The sequence below is a fragment of the Vigna umbellata genome, chromosome 1 (assembly GCF_029865625.1).
Source record: "Vigna umbellata cultivar VRB3 chromosome 1, Vumbellata_1.0, whole genome shotgun sequence".
Classification (NCBI taxonomy): domain Eukaryota; kingdom Viridiplantae; phylum Streptophyta; class Magnoliopsida; order Fabales; family Fabaceae; genus Vigna; species Vigna umbellata.
The window spans coordinates 3551377-3569009 of NC_142165.1; the positions used below are offsets into that span (position 1 = coordinate 3551377).

The 17633-nt window shown below is 34.0% G+C and overlaps 1 protein-coding gene across 2 annotated transcripts; it reads left to right on the forward strand.

The window, feature by feature from the left end:
- The first annotated feature begins 3416 nt into the window (after positions 1-3416).
- On the forward strand, positions 3417-8122 carry LOC124826658 (BAG family molecular chaperone regulator 4-like). Of its 2 annotated transcripts, XM_088105618.1 has the most exons (5): positions 3417-3746; positions 6419-6603; positions 7063-7319; positions 7399-7545; positions 7752-8122. In XM_088105618.1, the coding sequence occupies exons 2-5, from the start codon at positions 6489-6491 to the stop codon at positions 7947-7949; spliced, it is 717 nt and encodes a 238-aa protein (XP_087961744.1). In that variant the 5' UTR covers positions 3417-3746; positions 6419-6488; the 3' UTR covers positions 7950-8122. The 2 variants fall into 2 exon arrangements, with proteins under 2 accessions (XP_087961744.1, XP_047155506.1); XM_047299550.2 differs by lacking the exon at positions 3417-3746 and having other exon boundaries at positions 6056-6603.
- The last annotated feature ends 9511 nt before the right edge of the window (positions 8123-17633 follow it).

Consider the following 17633-nt stretch of genomic DNA (forward strand, 5'->3'; position numbering starts at 1 on the left):
GGAGGAAGTAACACCCGAAAATTTGGGATTAGCCCAATTCATTCCTGTGTGAAAAGTAAAGTTCAAGTAATAATTGGTTCTATTTACTAAAGTTAAAATTAATAGATGGATAATTAAAATGTAGATAAACTTTCATATTATCATCATCTCCTTGTGTAGAAACATTATTTACTTTTAACTGCAACCAAATGAGACACAAGTATTTGTTATAAAACTAATACGTTGTTTAACATATAGCTGTAATAAAATACTGAGACAAAATGTTAAAACAATACATTCTTTACTGTTAAAAGTTATTAAGGTTATGAATGAATGATTATCCATCTATGTTATAATTATTTATATAATTGATTGATTTGATAATAATTATTACTTATGATAGTGAATTCAGTTTCAACGGTTAATGTCAATTGAAATTATACAGTTAAAAGTATTGTGTAAAGTTTTCTTTCACTTTATAAGCTATTTAGTACTTTATAAGAGATTATAGTTAAAGTTGGATTTCTGCAAAAGTAAAGTCAAAACATGATTAAAATAATATTTATAGAGGTATTTTGTTGACCATGAACCTTCACTTGGATGGGTCTCAATTATGGACTCATTAGTACCTAGTCTTCGATTTTGGAAGCATAGTACTCGGTATTCGATTATAGGTGTTCGCTATGTAACATTGAGCTTACTCCTTTGAGAATACAGTCCTTGGTATCTAGTAGATAACTTATCCTTTAAAGAGTATGTAGTATTAGACATGTGAACTCTACTAACCACAAGGCACCTAGTATTAAACCCTTGATATCGTGTTGGTGTTTGGTTAGACAATCATCTTAGGGTTGTAGTTTATTTAGCCAAAGGGTTTTTGACCACATATAATACAATATGGATTTTCATCTTAGTAATAACAAAAAAAAATTATTGTTGTACCGCTAAACAAGAGTCTGAGAAACATTCTAAGTGAACTTCCAGTACTCACCAATTAGCGAGGAACTTTCTTCATGAACTCTCGTATCGCCAAGCCATAGTCTAGAAAACGTTCTAAGTGAACTCTCAATGCCTACCGATTGGCTAGGAACGCTCTTTCTGAACTCTCGTTGTATCGCCAAGTATGAGTTTGGGGAACATTTTAAGTGAACCCACATTACTAACTGATCGACAGGGAACGTTTTCCGTGAACTCTCATCGTATCGTTAAGTAAGAGTCTAAGGAACATTCTAAGTGAACTCCCAGTGCCCACCAATCGACGAGGAACGTTCTCCATGAACTCTAGTTGTATCGCCAAGCCGGAGTCTGGGGAATGTTCTAAGTAAACTCCAAGTACCCACCGATTGATTAATAAAGTTCTTCATGAATTCTCACTGACTTGTAAAGCGTAGATCTAGAGAACGCTTCTAATAAGGAACACACTCGATCAATCTCCAATAAGATAAGACACACAAGATTCTCCTAACGAATCACTACGTTTAGGATATCGATCAGTGCAAATTAACTTAAAATTTTAGGATAAGTTAAGTTGCATAAGCTCAATGGGCAACATACTGAGTAATGTAATAATCCACCAAGTCAATAAGTAAATAAGGAAAATTCATGCCAAGTTATAAGTGAGGGAGCAAACAAATCGAGCGATAAACAACGACCAAATAAAGGAAAATAAATGAATAAGTGAGATTCCAATTTCATTAATGTATGTGGGGGCATGTACAAAATAGGGTCGAACCCCAAGAAGGCGGCCTAACCCAAAAGCCTTGTTTGGTGAACGACCATCACCAATGTTAAGAAAAGAAAACAAAAGATGTTCTAACCCTTATACACCCTAGGAGAATGCTCATTCCTCCTCACCCACGAAACCTTCATCCTCCTATTCCTTGACAACTTCAACGTGATCGTGAACCTCAACACGTGGGGTTCCTCCTGCTCAGCTGGTTGCTCAGCCTCAACCTTAGTAGGAGGATTTAGGTTAATCAGTTGACCATCAATACCCGTTTCATCACATTAAATCTTTCATAATTATCCAAGATATCGAAGAAGAGCGTCACTTGGGTAATAACTTTGTTGAAGTCGTTGGTGTGTTAGACAAATATCACTTTGCTAGGATCTTCTTTTTCTTTCACCAAGTCATCCTTCATCTTCACCAAGCTTTCACGTTGGTCAACAACTCATTATAGTTGTTAGTTGTGCTTTGGAGCTACATCTTTAGGTCATCGTTCCTTCGTTGAAGTTGGATAGCTGTTTGGGCATCCGTAAGGGAGGTAATTGCCTTCTTCTTACCCTCATCGTATGTGACGCATGACTTTTTGGCCTCATATAACTGGCAAGCCAAGTCTTCGCTATCAGCATACCCCCAACCTCCTCTCCCCACAGACTCCTCAAACGAAGACAACACAACGGTCTACATTATTACCTTAGATAAAAGGAAGAATAGGAGTTAGGTTATGGAAGGAATGTAGATGACAATGGTGAAAATGACATTGACCTTATCCCTTATTTATAGCCAAAATGGGCGCTTAAATAAACGAAACGCGACCGTTGAAATAAACAAGATCTGACAATCCACACAGTTCACGACCTTTCAATTCAACATACTCACGAATTCTGAAAAGTCATGTGTTCCACTCCCATCAGTTATAACTTCCATCAACTAGCACGATTAGGAAGAAACTCCTAACATAATTAAGTGTAGTAGACCGATCAGTTACACAAAAATCTCTCTTTCTCTCCAAAACACGCGAAACCTTCTCCAACTAAAAACCCTTTCGCATACTAAGACATGCTTAGGTTTGGGGCTTGTCTATAGTATGATCGACCAGTCAGCTCAAGACCAGACAATTATGCGAGTCTGAAACACCCAGAAAATATAGCGGTTGACCTTAAGCGAAGGTTAATGCTAAAAATAATTATGCTAAACCTATTCATTGGATCGTAATTAGGTTGATGTTAATTTGAAACTCATTATGAAATCTATAATCATAAGTTTGAAGTATTAGGATAAATTGATTATATTTAATATACATTTATTATTAGTATTATCCAATTCTTATTTAGGGTTAAATATGTTTTTAGTCCCTAAACTATTGGCCGTTTCTGGTTTTCGTCCCTCTTTCAAAGTAAGGTACAATTTGGTCCTCATTCTTTTCAAAAACGCTCGTTTTAGTCCTCAAAAACTAACACCGTTTAAAAAGTTCGTCCTCATTTAGCAACAAAATGAGAACTAAAACCAAAGTTCCAAGGACTAAAACAAACGTTTCGAAAAGAATGAGGACCAAATTGTACTTTACTTTGAAATAGGGACGAAAACCAGAAACGACCAATAGTTTAGGGACTAAAAACATATTTAACCCTTCTTATTTACTTTTGACGTCTTCGGTTCAATGCATATATAGTAAAATAACAACTTTAACCCAAACTTGGAGTTAGAAGAAAGATCAAGAAAAAAGTTGACTTGGATCCCACAATCGTAGCTTGACAAAGTCGTCGAGTTCGGTTCCATAAACTAGGTTAATTACCTCTCCTTCTATCGTTCTGGTTCACCTTCTTGCGTTTCATCGAAGCGAAGGAGTGATTGATTAATCTATTGGTTTTTTTGTTGTTGATGTTTGGTAAATCGTGAATGAGAGGATTCCGGCGCTGGTGAATTCCTGTATGTGAATGGAGCAGGCGGTGCTGTTGCGTTTCATCGAAGCGAAGGAGGCGGTGTTGTCTCCATTACTATTTGAAGGGCACCAGATTGGGGGATTATTTCATCCATATTTTTGGTACTTCTCCAACTTCACCGTCAGTGGCTTTAATAAGGCTGTCTTAGACCATTTACTGGGCTTTCACTGTCATATTCATCCTTTGAGAATTATATATGATATGCTCTGCTGTGACTTATGAAACAACAATAACTATATTTAAAAAATGGAACTATCTTTCTGTAGAGACCATAAAACATCCTCTATACTGAGTATGATGCTCCACCTTCCATCTTAGGTTCATAGACCTTGGCAGTTATAGCATATTCCTCATCATGAATTCAACCTAGTATTTATGACAATCTTATGGTTGACATCACACTGGATCTTCATCATGTTCACATTATTTTTAGTAATTGCCTCTTAATAAAAAATCAAATGGGTGAGGTAGCTACTATCAAACTCACTTTTGTTGAACAGAGTCTCTCAAATAATCAAAACCTTTCCTTTAATGCATCCAAAAACTTGTTAAAAAATGTTCTTAAAAGCATTTATAAACATTATGATCGTCTTTTATATATAAATGGTGTGCATTTTGAAACAATAATATTAGGCAAAATCACTATCAGTACGCAAACTCTCAATTTGAATATATTTATAGTTCTGTAAGAATTTTAAAAGCAATTGCTCTGCTCTCACACAACAATAATTCTTATTATTTCTTTGCATACTTTTAGTAACAGTAACTCTAATTGTTGAAGAATTGGGTGTCTAAGAATTGTTAAATTGTCTTTTCTAATAAACTATATACTCTGCTGCTTCTGTTGATCTGGATCTATGTGCCTGATTGTTGTTGACATGTTTGCTCATACATGATTCTTTTCTCGAACAAGATTTTAGTTTGAGTATTCTCTATTACTTTTATTTTTCTATCAATGTTTTGATTCATTACCATTACTTGATTGATTACTCTTTATTATATTTAACTATTTGTAATTTTTGAGTTTTATTCTTTTGGTCACATTTTGAATGTATGAACAAGACTCTTCCTCTTAGTAATAACATAGAAAATTAGTTTCCACTCTCTCTTATTCTCTCTTCTACCTTTTTCTTCTTCTCTCATGTTTATATTTTCTAACAATTAATATCTTTTTGAATAAGAATGTTCTATTCAATAAGACATACGTGAATAAGAGAACGCATATGTTTCAATCAATCAATTGTAAAATAGGATCCTACATATATTTTGGTTAGTTAATTATAAAATAAGTTTTTTATATTAATATTAATATTATATACAATTAAATGCAGTAAAAATATTTAAATTATATTATGATATAAAAAAAGTAAAAAATAAGTTAAAAAACATATGAAATTACAAGAAATAAAATAAAATTTTAAATACTTATATTTTTATTTTTATTCTATGTTCTTATAAACAATAAATTATTTGTTACAAATTTTTAATATATATATTTTAAAATTTTAAAGGATTAAATTGTTTTTAATTTTTTAATATTTGTGAAATTGGATTTCATTCCTGATTTCAATCATTTTTATTTCCAAACTTTATTAATGATATATTTAATTATCGAAACAAAACAACATTACATATATATTGACGTTGTAAATTCCGTTGTCACGTATCAACACACAGACATAGATATATAGGTGACAAAATTGTTTAATACATTAATAAATCTTTAACATTAGATTAAGATAACTAAATCCATTTATTAATAAAGTTTAAAAACAAAAATAATTAAAAAACGTAGATCAAATTCAATTTTTCGTACAAGTTAAAGAATTTTATAATTAACCCCATATTATATCTTAATATTATATCTTTAAATTTTTATTAACTTTTAAAATTATTAAGAGTCTTTCGGGTAAACTCATTACTACAGTACGACTGTTGGATTCTTGAGAATTCATGCTTCCTCCTAAAAGTAGAGAATTCATATTTATATAAAAGAAACTGTGTGCATTGATGTATCTTTCGTTCGAGTTCAATCCAATCATTTAAATTAAATAATTTTGTCTTTATTACGTAACGTATTTATAAAATATTGTTTACTATTCTTTTCATCAGTCTTTTGATTATATCAGAACAGTTATGAAGAGAACTCAGTGAGAATGTGTCATAAGAAAGACATAATTAAAATTAAAAATGTTGGGTGACGTTAATTCCTCTACGAGTACATCTCTGCATGTGCATGACGTGGTTCCATAGTATGGGTCAACCCGCACAGGCAAATTGGCGTGTAGCAATAATGTTTCCACAGTGGTTGAATTGAACAGAACATTGGTGTTAAACAGGCTTAGTAAAAAAAGTTTGGCATGTTATCGTACTAAAACTTACAGTTTTCATAAGTGTTGAGTTGGAAGCATGTCTTGTTCATTCAATGTCTGTGTCAGGTCCAATGTGAACACCCCCAAAGCTATGATTCAAAGAGAAAAAAAGGGTAATGATTCTAATCAATATGCTACATACGTTGAAATGATTTTGCATGTGTTAACAGTGTGTGTACGGTATAGTTTTGTACCAAGTCTACTTTCTTGTAACTGAGCAAGTGTTGTTTTTGCAAAAGACAGTTGAGGGGTCCCTGTCCGAAACCCCTTTTGTTTGCTTACTCCAGTGACTTCTTTTCTTCTTCTGATTCTTCTCTTGCTTCTCTCAGTTAGCTCCACCTTCTTCTCTCTTTATCATCCTATTGCTATATTTTACCAATTTTACTGTTTCCAATGAAAAGATCATCTTCAAAAGGTGAAGCTAATGATGGGGTTAAGGGAAGCATAGATTGGGAGCTCAGACCTGGTGGCATGCTTGTTCAGAAGAGACAATCCCTTGACTCCTCTTCTAGTCCCATGATCAAAATCAAGGTCTCTCATGGTTCCTATCACCATGAGCTCACTGTTCCTGCACAATCCACTTTTGGTAAGCATAGGATTGTTTTCATTTGGGGGAACTTATTTCCTACTGTTTCCTAATTTACACACCTTGGATCCTGGCATCAAAAGGGTAACGTTCATTACAATTCATAATTTATAACCTGTTTTGAAATCATCCAAAAGATCACTTTTTTTTTTTTGTTTTTTACATGGGTTTTATTTTATCTCATAAGAAGTACCAAGTGGGAAATTTCTCTTTGGCTTTAGGAGATGTTGGAATCAGTCCTTCAGGTCCTGACAATATTAACCCATCAATCCCCTTCTTCCCTTTTATGTTTAATCTTTGTTTGACATTGACTTTGCCGAAAGCATACGTTTTGGCGAGAGTAACTTTATCGTTATGTTGAAAAAGGTTGTTAGAATTCAGAGCAGGCATGTTGTTAGAATTATAAGTAGCTAGATTCTGAGATTGATGAGTGAGTGTTCTGTTTTGTCCGAATGGAAGGGCATCTAAAAGGGGTGCTTGCAACCGAGACTGGTCTTGAGCCTAAGGAGCAAAGGCTACTATTTAGAGGGAAAGAGAAGGAGGATGAGGAATGCTTGCATATGGTGGGGCTGAAAGACATGTCTAAGGTTGTATTGCTTGAGGATCCAGCCAGCAAAGAGAAGAAGCTCGAGGAGATGCAGAAGAGTGAAGATATTTTGAAGGCATGGGAAGCCATCTCCACTGTCAGAACAGAAGTTGACAAGCTACATAAGAAGGTGCTTTTCCTTGTCATGAAAACAGAATAACTTCATTGGAATTTTGAAAATAATGGTAGCAATGTTTGATGGTTTTTAGGTGGTTGCTTTGGAGACAACTGTTTTTGGTGGTACTAAGATTCAAGACAAAGAATTCTCAATCTTGACAGAACTGCTAATGCTCCAATTGCTTAAACTGGATTCCATTGCTGCCGATGGAGAAGCCAAAGTACAGAGAAGATTTGAGGTTAATACTTTATTTGCAGCAATTCTAGTATTAAATTATTATCATTATCGTCATATGAGCTTAATTTATATATGTTGTGTCCTTTGATACGAGAATTAGACTATGTTAAGTAGGTGAGTTTTTGGATAGTTCCCATCACTTTCTCACTTTATGCAGACTCCAAGTTGATAGTGAAATCTGACACATAAGTTTTTGTTTGAACACAGGTTCGTCGTGTACAACGTTATGTGGACACAGTTGACAACCTGAAGGCAAGAAATTGTGGTGCATTTAGCAATGGTGGTAACATGAATGCAGTACCAGTAATTTGGGAGGCATTTGAATCAGGAGTTGGAAGCTTGAAGTCACCAACTTCATTTCCAACATCAACTGTGATTACTAAAAACTGGGAGCACTTTGAATAAATGCAAATTCCTTCAGTGAGTTTTCTTATTTGTAGAAGAGGCTTCAGTGAAACTTGGTCTGTGCAATGATGACAAAGATGTTTTCAGAAGTGAAGAAGGGTTGTACAAATTAATAAATTGATAACTGTACATGTTACTTCTCCATGTCAGAATAAACACATGATTTTGCCTTCTGTGCCATCAGTCATATATCTAACATAATATAATAATAACAAATAATTCATTTTTCTATTATAAATTTGAGCCTTTCTAAAAAAAATATTTTAAGAATTATTTGATCCTCTGTTTCTACTTTTTTTTCTTATATCTTTTTTTATTTATTTTTTGGTTAAGAATTTTAAGTTCTCTTTTTAAGATGACAAGATATTGATTTTTTTAACTCTTTCAACTCTTTTTCTTTCAAAATAGATTATTGTTTTTGTCAAATTTTAAGTGATTTTAGAATTTTGGCCAAATATTCAATTTGGTAAGAAGTTACCTTAGATATTCTTAAGCTTTTTTGGAAAAAAAAAATATGCAATGCAAAAACAAACTTGTATTTAAAAAAAAAATTCTTAAAAGATTTCAGGAGGGGAAAAGATTTCAAGTTCACTCCCAAGATATGAATGATGAGAATCAGTAAGAATTACTTAAAATCTAAACATTTTCTAGTCAAAGTTTATTTCAAACCATGCATCAAACTTCTTAAATGAAATTAGGTTTGATGTAAAAGTGGACACACAATAAACTATAAACAATTAAACTAGACCATGTGGCCTAATGGTAAAATTAGAAGGTCTTTTGGAACCTTTATATCTTTACTAACTAAAAATGTTTTCAAATATGGTTTACAGGTTCTTGTTAGGAGATGAGATTGAGCACCAAAGACTCCTCTGAGACACCTAACAAGACCGTGAGTTACAAGTCCAAAAACAAGACAATTTTACAACTTAAAAAATGTAAATAAATGATGCTTGTTCCTCTCCAAAGTGTTTCACTCCTCTTCTTGTCTCCTCCTTAAGGCTTCATGGTCCAAAGAGGTCTCCAATCTTCTAAGATGTTATCTCTAGGTTCGGTTTTCTTCAAAGAAGTTCCTACACCAAAAATCAAACCAAATTCGAGAGCTAGAAATCTAAGTAGAATAGAAATAAAGGTCAAAATGAACAAAAACTCTTCAAAATGAGCTATGGTGAGACAAAATTGAGAGTGTTGAATAAGACAATCAAGAAAATAAAGCTTAAGAGTAAAGGTTATGCATATAAAAGAAATACCTAAAGACAATTATGGAAGCTCCTTCAACAAAGTTGATGAAGATCCCTTAATGAAGTTGATGATGGCGTGGAAGCATGAAGAAGATGAGATGAAGTGTCTTGATGAATGGGTAATTGATGCATCCTAGAAGGAGGTTAGGCTAACCTTGAAGGAAAAAGGTAGAAAGAGTCTAGAAAAGAAACAACTCCAAGCGAACTTAGAAAAGTGAGTCTTGCAATTTTGGCAAAATTTCACTAATATAATTCAAGTTCTAAGAAAATACAAAAGGAGAAGCTTCTCCTTTTATAGTTAAAGTAGAGAGCTCTAGAAAGACAAAGGACGTTCACTTGAAAAAGATTAGAAGCTTCCTTGGTCAAGGGGGATGGATGAGAGCCTAGAAATGCCTCAACCCATGTCTTAAGCTTAAGGTTTGCTTCCATGTCCAAAAAACTCTTTTTCTTCAACTCTCGACATTTAAACCATTCACTAAAAAGTGCTTTCTCGTTGGGCTAGAATCCTCTCGCTGAGCAAGGGGTAGCTTTTCTAACACATTGGTTTGTTCTACTCGTTGGGCTTCTTGGTTACATTAGTGTTGCCAAAGTCTCGCTAGGCAAGTGTTGATGACTCGCTGGGCGAGTGGCTTTCGACAACATCTCTTTAATCTTCTCCAATCTTCCATTTTTCTACAAAATAAACCAAAAACAAATAATTATGTCTATCTATAAAAACTATGTACAAGTATTGCATCTTTTCATGGAAATCAACACAAAAAGTATGATATAAACACAAATGAGGAGTTCTAATAAGTGTGAATAATAGGTAATTATTACACTTATCATCTCCTCCAAACTTAAACTTTTTCACGTCCCCCTGCCAAAAACAACAAGGAAAGGTAAGGCTAGCCTGGAAAAACAAAATACAGGAGCAAAAGATATTCAAACGCACTATCATGGTCATAAAATCGAGAATTGCACTTGCATTTCCAAGAGTTCAGATATGGCATGGCACTTCTATCAAACAATTCCTTAAACCCAGAATAAAATGTGACTACCAAAGAAAAGAATCATTAAAGCTCACATAAAGTCAGTGTTTCCCTCAACACAAAATTGTTTATCAAATACAACTCAAACTCAACATGTCTTAAACTACTCCATCAACTTTTTCATATCATCTCATTCATACACTTCACACATCTTGATTTAGATCAAAAGGTCTTTCAAAGGTTGTAACTTGGCTTGGCTAGAAGAAACATGGTTTTTCATGGAATCAAATATACCACTTGAGAAGAGGAGAATAAGAATATGGATAAGCCATTCATCATCATCTTTTACCATATGTACATATAACCTAACCCCATATTCCTCTTATAACTTAACCCATGGAACCTTTTTATCTTGTTTTTCTCTTTCTTTTTTTATATGAATGATTCCCAATTAAATCACTTTTATTCTCTCAAACATTTTTGTTTTCCCCCAAACTTAGTTTCAACTAGGGATGACACACAGATAGTGTCTACCTATTACTTGACTCGCATGAAAAATTGTACATGTTATCTGTCTCATTACCCACTAGATACTCGAATAAAAAAAACCTAGCGAATTTTTTTCAACTTGCGGATACTCGTTAGATACCAGCAAGTATTTAAAAAAAATATTTTATGAGTTTTTAACTGAGGCCCAAATTAAATTGTAAGAAATGAAGATAATAGAAAAGAGCAAAACTATAATTAAGTCTTAAAATAATTATTTAAGTGACAATAATCTCACAAAAAAGCAAAACAAGTTTTAAGGACGAAAGGGTAGAATTTTAAAGGAGAAAATAAATATGAAAACATAATGCAAAGGTCACAACTATATGTAGGCATGAGATATATGAACATGTGACTTTTTCAATTCCTATATCATTTAATGAAAGAGTTTGATGTGGAAGCACAATGATCTATTCCATCTCCCTAGTTTCTATATCATATAATGAATGAGTTTGACGGAGAAGCACAAGGGTCTATATGAATCTCATAAGTAACTATGACATTTATATGTAAATATTAAAATAATGTAATTTTTTATTTCTATTTTTTGAAATAACTTTAATCGATTCAGTGTGTTTTCTAAAATATTACTAGCAAAAAATACATCTTTGGATAAAACTTCAATTGCAACTTAAACCTAATAAGGATAAAAATGTAATTTCATTTCCTTAACAGGTAGTTGATACCCGCAGGTATGGATAGTATGATACCCGAACCTGACTCATTAATGAGCGAGTACTAAATTATCTAGGTTTAATGTCTTTAAAGGTCCCTATTTTGTTTCGAAATCTTAAATAGGTTCCTTTTCTTTTCGGAGTATCAATTGGGTCCCTTTTATTGTAAAATTGATTCAATTAGAGGCCTGTCGTTTAATTCAACAAATGGTCGTTTAAGTTTTGGTAACGTGGCATGGTCAGTTGAATGAGTAATCAAACGTGACATTAAAATTGAGTTTTTTATCAAAAAATTGTATGGGGAGAGGTGAAATCAGATTGAGGGAAAGGCAAAGGGGTGAAAATGAAAAAATTTAAGGGCAGCCCCCTTTAATTGAGATATGCAACTGAGATTGGGGAAAAATATTGAGGGTTCTTATTATTAGGGTTCGTTTGAAGGGGAAAATCGCGTTCTTTGTTCGATTGAATCTTCATCCTGTTGCAGTACCTGAATGATACAAACGAGGGGGAACTTCGACTTAAGAGGGGGGATCTGAAAATCTGACCTCAAGCCCAATTTCAATTACTGGAACCCATTTTCATCATCTCTGGTCTTTCTTTCTCAAACATCTTCAATTATCATCCATTACAAACACAAATCATAGAGCTCGCACCTCTCCCACCATCAGTTCGTTCTCATCATCATGTTCCCTTCCCCATATTTCTAGATTCATCATTCTCAAAATTCCACCACAAATCAATTTTACTCTTACCGTTTTTATAGCAGATTCTAAATAAAAATTCCCAAATTTTACATCATAGGAAGAGAACAACAAAGAAGACTTCAAGGGGATCAGGGAGTTCGTTCATCATATAGTGATTATCCGTTTTGAGGAAGGGGTGGCTGAACTCCTCTATCACACACAAAGGGGAATGCGAAAAGACTGAACCCCGCGAATGGCGGTGGTGCTTCTGATTTGGATGATGGTGGCCGACGGCTCTAACGGACCGTGAAACACACAACGGTGTGACCCAAGGCTGGAAGAAGAGAAGAGGGAGCGTGTAGTGGTCGATGAGGTTCGATAACAATCGGCATCACCGACGACACTTCTAGCCAGGTGGAAAGTCTGCCACGATGTGGGGAAGGTGCTCATGTCCGAAAGCATATTTGACTCCCTAGGTTTTGCCTTGGCTTAGAAGAAGAAGACTTAATGAGTCAACAGCTCACCTGAAATTTTTTTTCTTTTTTAAAAAAAAAAGAATAAAAAGAAACAGGTTTAATGTCACGTCTCATTAATGTCAACTCTTACCATGCCACGTAACCAACACTTAAACGGTCGTTTGTCCAATTTGACAGCAGACCTTTAATTGCGACAATTTTACAAAAAAATTGAGATGAAAAAAAGAAAAGGGACCTATTTAAGATTTCAGACCAAAATAGGGACCTTTGAAGACATTAAACCAATTATCTACTACCCACGGGTACCAGTTAATTGTAGTTACCAACTATCTGCAACGGATTTTACCTACAAACGTGGGTATTTTTCCATCTCTAGTCCCAACTCACACCCTCCTTAACATATTTCTTATTCTCTTCTTCTAGGATTTGGGGCAAGGTAAACTTTTATTTTACAAGCTTAAGGGTCACAAGACAATTTACAAAGCTCAAAAGGTTTACAAAAGATTCAATGTTGGGCATTAGGGGTAGTCATTTGGTCAAGAAGCTTCATTTCACAAAATAGTAATTGACTTTCTCATTTCCAATCAAGTGTATGTATGCATTTAAAATAATCCTGCAAAAATCAAATGCATAACAACAACTTTCTCACTTGCTCTATATATGCATTTTTATCACACTCAAATATTCAATCCTCTAGGTCATAATAAAAAAGGATAAAGAATGAATCATATTGCAACCACATCCATAATCTTAGCACTTAAATTTGCAAGGATTTTCTTAAGATTACACAAGTTATCATGCAAGGAAATCAAAGCTCTAAATCCCAAAAGCAAAAAGAAAGACACCCAAAAACAAGGTTGACCACAAAAAATCAATTTAAAACACCACATGAAATTATTTTAATATAAACTAAAATACTGATATAAAAAACTAAAATAGACTAAGAGAAACTAAAACGACAAAAACAACAATGTAAACATCCTCAAATACTCAAATAGAATTATTGCGATGACTATGGTCTTCAAGTTGTGTCAGGATCCTCTTAACCTTCCTGGCCTTTTTTAGCATCAGCTCATTCTGCTCCTTCATCATGGGCAACATTGAAGCTTCCCCCACTGAGATTAAGGCCTACCCTTAGGCCAAGAAGCATGTCCCTCGAATTGGGTTCTTGTCATAAGAGTATCATCAGGAAAGTCTAGACACCATGAGACAACTAGTACATGTTGTCCATGACGGCAATTTGTCCTTGCCGGATTGCCTGATAGCCTATCATCATATCTTCCTGCCAAGAAAACATCTTGGGCATGGTTGCTTGGAAGGTAGCCTCAAATGCAACAAGAGCTTCACATGTAGGATGAGAGGGGTCAGCGACTCTGGGTGCATGGGCAAGGGTAGGATCATCGAAAGTAGAGAGCTTCGCTCTATTAATGTAGTTCTTTTTTATAAACTTCTTATCAATGGTGGGCTGGAGGGAGAGAAGCACATGGGTGTCAGAATAAACTCCCTTCTCCCTACAAAGAGCGGTGATTCAAGGAAGCCTAAATTTACATTGGACATGTTTGCGGTGTAGGTTATGTCTTGATACATATGGGAACCGACATCCATATTCATCCCCGTCACTATCCCATTAATGAGATACAACATCTCCATATTACAATCAAAAGTATGTGTGTTGGGCCTAAGGTTGGTGAAGGGGAAGGCACTACACATTTGTGCCAAAGAGTTCAAGTGCTCTGAAGAATATGAACTAGCATATGTCAATAACACCTAACATGTAAGTGTAGCTAAGGATGCATAAAGTTGAAGATATCTCCTCATAGTCCTTATGGCCAATCAAGAATGCGTTAAAGGGTGTCACTTGGCCAAAAGGAGTTGCAGTTATCCTTAGGAAGGTATTTAAGGTCCTCTTGTCATATTTGATAAGCTTCACCCACACCTTGCATTGTCTTGGCCCATTTCCTTTTGGTTGATATGCATTTGCATATAACTATTTCACCATCACTTCATCTTTTTCGTTAAGGAGGTCCTCTAACACCATGTCTCAGTGTCTTCTCTCCAGCTCTAGGCGAAACTCATCATACTCTCCTCAAAATTAATCACACCTTTCTCTCAACAAACCAATTAGTGGTAATCTAGATGAGAATTTATGTTGATAAAAATTTGATAGTTGTTAAACCAATGACAAGTGCACCGATCGTAATGTAACAAGTGATAAATATCGTTTTCTCCCAAGGTATTTTTGCAACACTCAATAACTCTTGCAATCTAACTTAATTGGATCTCAAAGTTCAAAAAACATAAGAAAACCTTTTTGATATTTTTATCAAACAGATGGTTTGGAAGGAAATGTAACATAGAGTGTTTACAATTTGTTGAGACTAGAGTTCAAACATTTCATTCTCATGCATTGACAAACATCTTAATTCCTATTCATGTCAAAATCAACTCATAAGCATACTCAAATCCTATCTCTAATCACTTTAAGCCTATGATAACTTATCAAGTTTGAATCCCTTGAATCCTTAATAAGCAACCGTGCATAAAGTTCAATAGTTTAAGATTACTAATAAAGCAAGTTCTATTCAAAGATACAAACATCCATTAGGCATTCAATTTTAGATCTAGATTCTAAAGATATTTCCCAACACCTCACAAATCACAAATGAAGCATGAGAATAATCCACATCAAGCATTAAGTATGGACATTGAATACTAAAATGAACTGGAAAGGCATATATCATTAATATCAATAAATTACACAAGAGTTCCCAGTTTTACAACTAATCTCAACAAATAGGATTAGTCTTCGATGGTGGAGAACTTAGGGTTCAATAAATTGAAGAGGTAGAGAAGAAATTGAAACCATAAAGAAGATGAAGGTCTTTTCTCAAGGAACATAGCAGCTACTACAAGCTTCAATGGCGCCTTTCCTTCTCATTTCCACCTCCAATATGCAACCCATCTTCCTCCTCAACCCCAAAAGGGGAAAACCACCATGGATGAAGGAGGAAACCTAAGGAGGAGAGGGAGAGCTTCCTAATACTCCAAATAGCCTCTAAAAGCCTCTCCCAAGCACCCTAGGTGATTATGTTCGTGTAGAAATGAGGAATATCCAAAATCCTCGTGAAAACATGATTAAATACCCACTTTTGTGTATCAAGGCTGATAGACTTGCCACACAGTTTCATTCTTGCACAGCTAGGCCTAAAATTCGATGCTCCCTGACTTGTAACTTGCTGGCTGAACCATTTTTTTCTCAAGGACTCCAATATTGCAGGTTTAGGTTGTCAAACTCGTCAGCGAGCAGTTAGCTCGCCCAACGAGTCAGCTTAGCGCAATGGTGATTTTCTGGTCCATGCCAATATATACCTACATGTGAGTCTTCTCTTCATGTTTGCAGCCCTAGGTTATTTCTAGAACCTTTAAAGTGGGTATTTGTCTAAAAATCATTTCTTTTCTCCAATCATGCTTCATTGAGTTCTATAATTACTATCTATTTCCTTATTTCACACACTCAAAGAGAGATTAGAGGTAAAACAAGCATATATTAACTAAAACACAAGAAATCATAAAGACTCATTAAACTTGGGGACAAAACAAGGTAAAAGTTATGAAAGAGTTCATTTATTCATGAAAACATAAAAACATGTAAAATCAATCATTATCACAATCCTACATTACCCGACCCTTAATACAAGGTCTAGAAATACTCCATGATGGCCTAAGAGAAAAAACTTTGCTTCACCTTACATAAATCACTTTAGCTCTTCTTGAATGTGCTTGGGTCATGGCTAAAGGTATGTCATCATTTGCATTTCTTTTTAGAAAGAGGTTAGTGTTGCTCATCATTTTTTTGTGTAATGACTTTGTTGATATGTGTGGTGGGGTCTAGCCTGGTTGATTTTGGTGTTGGTAATGGATTCCCTTGAATATTGATGAAATTATTTTCATTTTTCCTATTGCGTGACTCCTAACAACAACACATGCAAGGGTAAGTTATTGAAATAACTTTTTACTTTAAAAAATATGTATAAGGAAACACTGAAATTAGATAACAAAAACTAATTCAATTCTATCAAAACACCGATATTCAAAAATCATAAGACAACACATGGATTTTTTTTCATCAAAGATTTCATCATAAGACAACACATGGATTTTTTTTCATCAAAGATTTCAACAAGCGAAATATTGACTCACTCTTTTCGAAACTACATCCTACCAAAAACTAACTTTTGATCCAATCCAAGATGTGGATTTACAAGCAAATCCACATGAAATAAGGATAAGTTCATCACAACCTAGGTTAAACATTTACACATGTTATGATGTGATAAAACTTCTCCCTGAACATCTCACCACTTGAAATCTTAGTTAATGTGTCTTAAGACCATTAGTAAAGCTAGGAAATCTCAACTATAACATATGTGTAAGTACATAATCAACAACTCAAATAATAGTTCACACACCATCCCAAATGTATGACCTTAAATTCATACAATTCTCATTGATCTCAATAATCATTTTTGTATAAGATACAAATTTCATCAATCTCAATAAATTTTTTTTATATGATATAACTTATTTAAATAAAATTATAAATCAATCATAATTTACCCGAGTGTAATTCTTTAGTCATTTCAAATCAATCTTGATTAGTTAAGTTTAAAGTATGCATGTTTAAACTTATATATCAATTTTATAAGCTATAATAAGGAAAGATATAAAAATTTATTCTACTTTTCTAAATCATTTTCAAAACTCAATTCACAAATGTTATAATTTACATACATAATTTAGTTGTGAGATCAACATATCAATAAGAGTATTTAATTCAAAACGTGTTAAATAATAATTTGTTATACAAAATACACTAACATTCAAATTGACGTTGACACGTGACATTGCCACTATCACTTGAGAGTACCATGTATTATAAAGCACAAATACAAACTTGAACATGACATATATACATAAATATGATTAAAATGGAAAAATATAAGGCATAAACATTACAACATATAAGACAAACTGCATTGAATTATATTATTCCATCCTCGAGATTATTTTTTACTTTGAAACATCTCTTCTCC

Bases quoted from the DNA above. Each gene is read 5' to 3' on its own strand.
- LOC124826658 (XM_047299550.2), top strand. From the start codon at position 6,411: ATGAAAAGATCATCTTCAAAAGGTGAAGCTAATGATGGGGTTAAGGGA. The intron at 6,604-7,062 runs GTAAGCATAGGA...TCCGAATGGAAG, and splicing joins TCCTGCACAATCCACTTTTG to GGCATCTAAAAGGGGTGCTT. The intron at 7,546-7,751 runs GTTAATACTTTA...GTTTGAACACAG, and splicing joins AAGTACAGAGAAGATTTGAG to GTTCGTCGTGTACAACGTTA.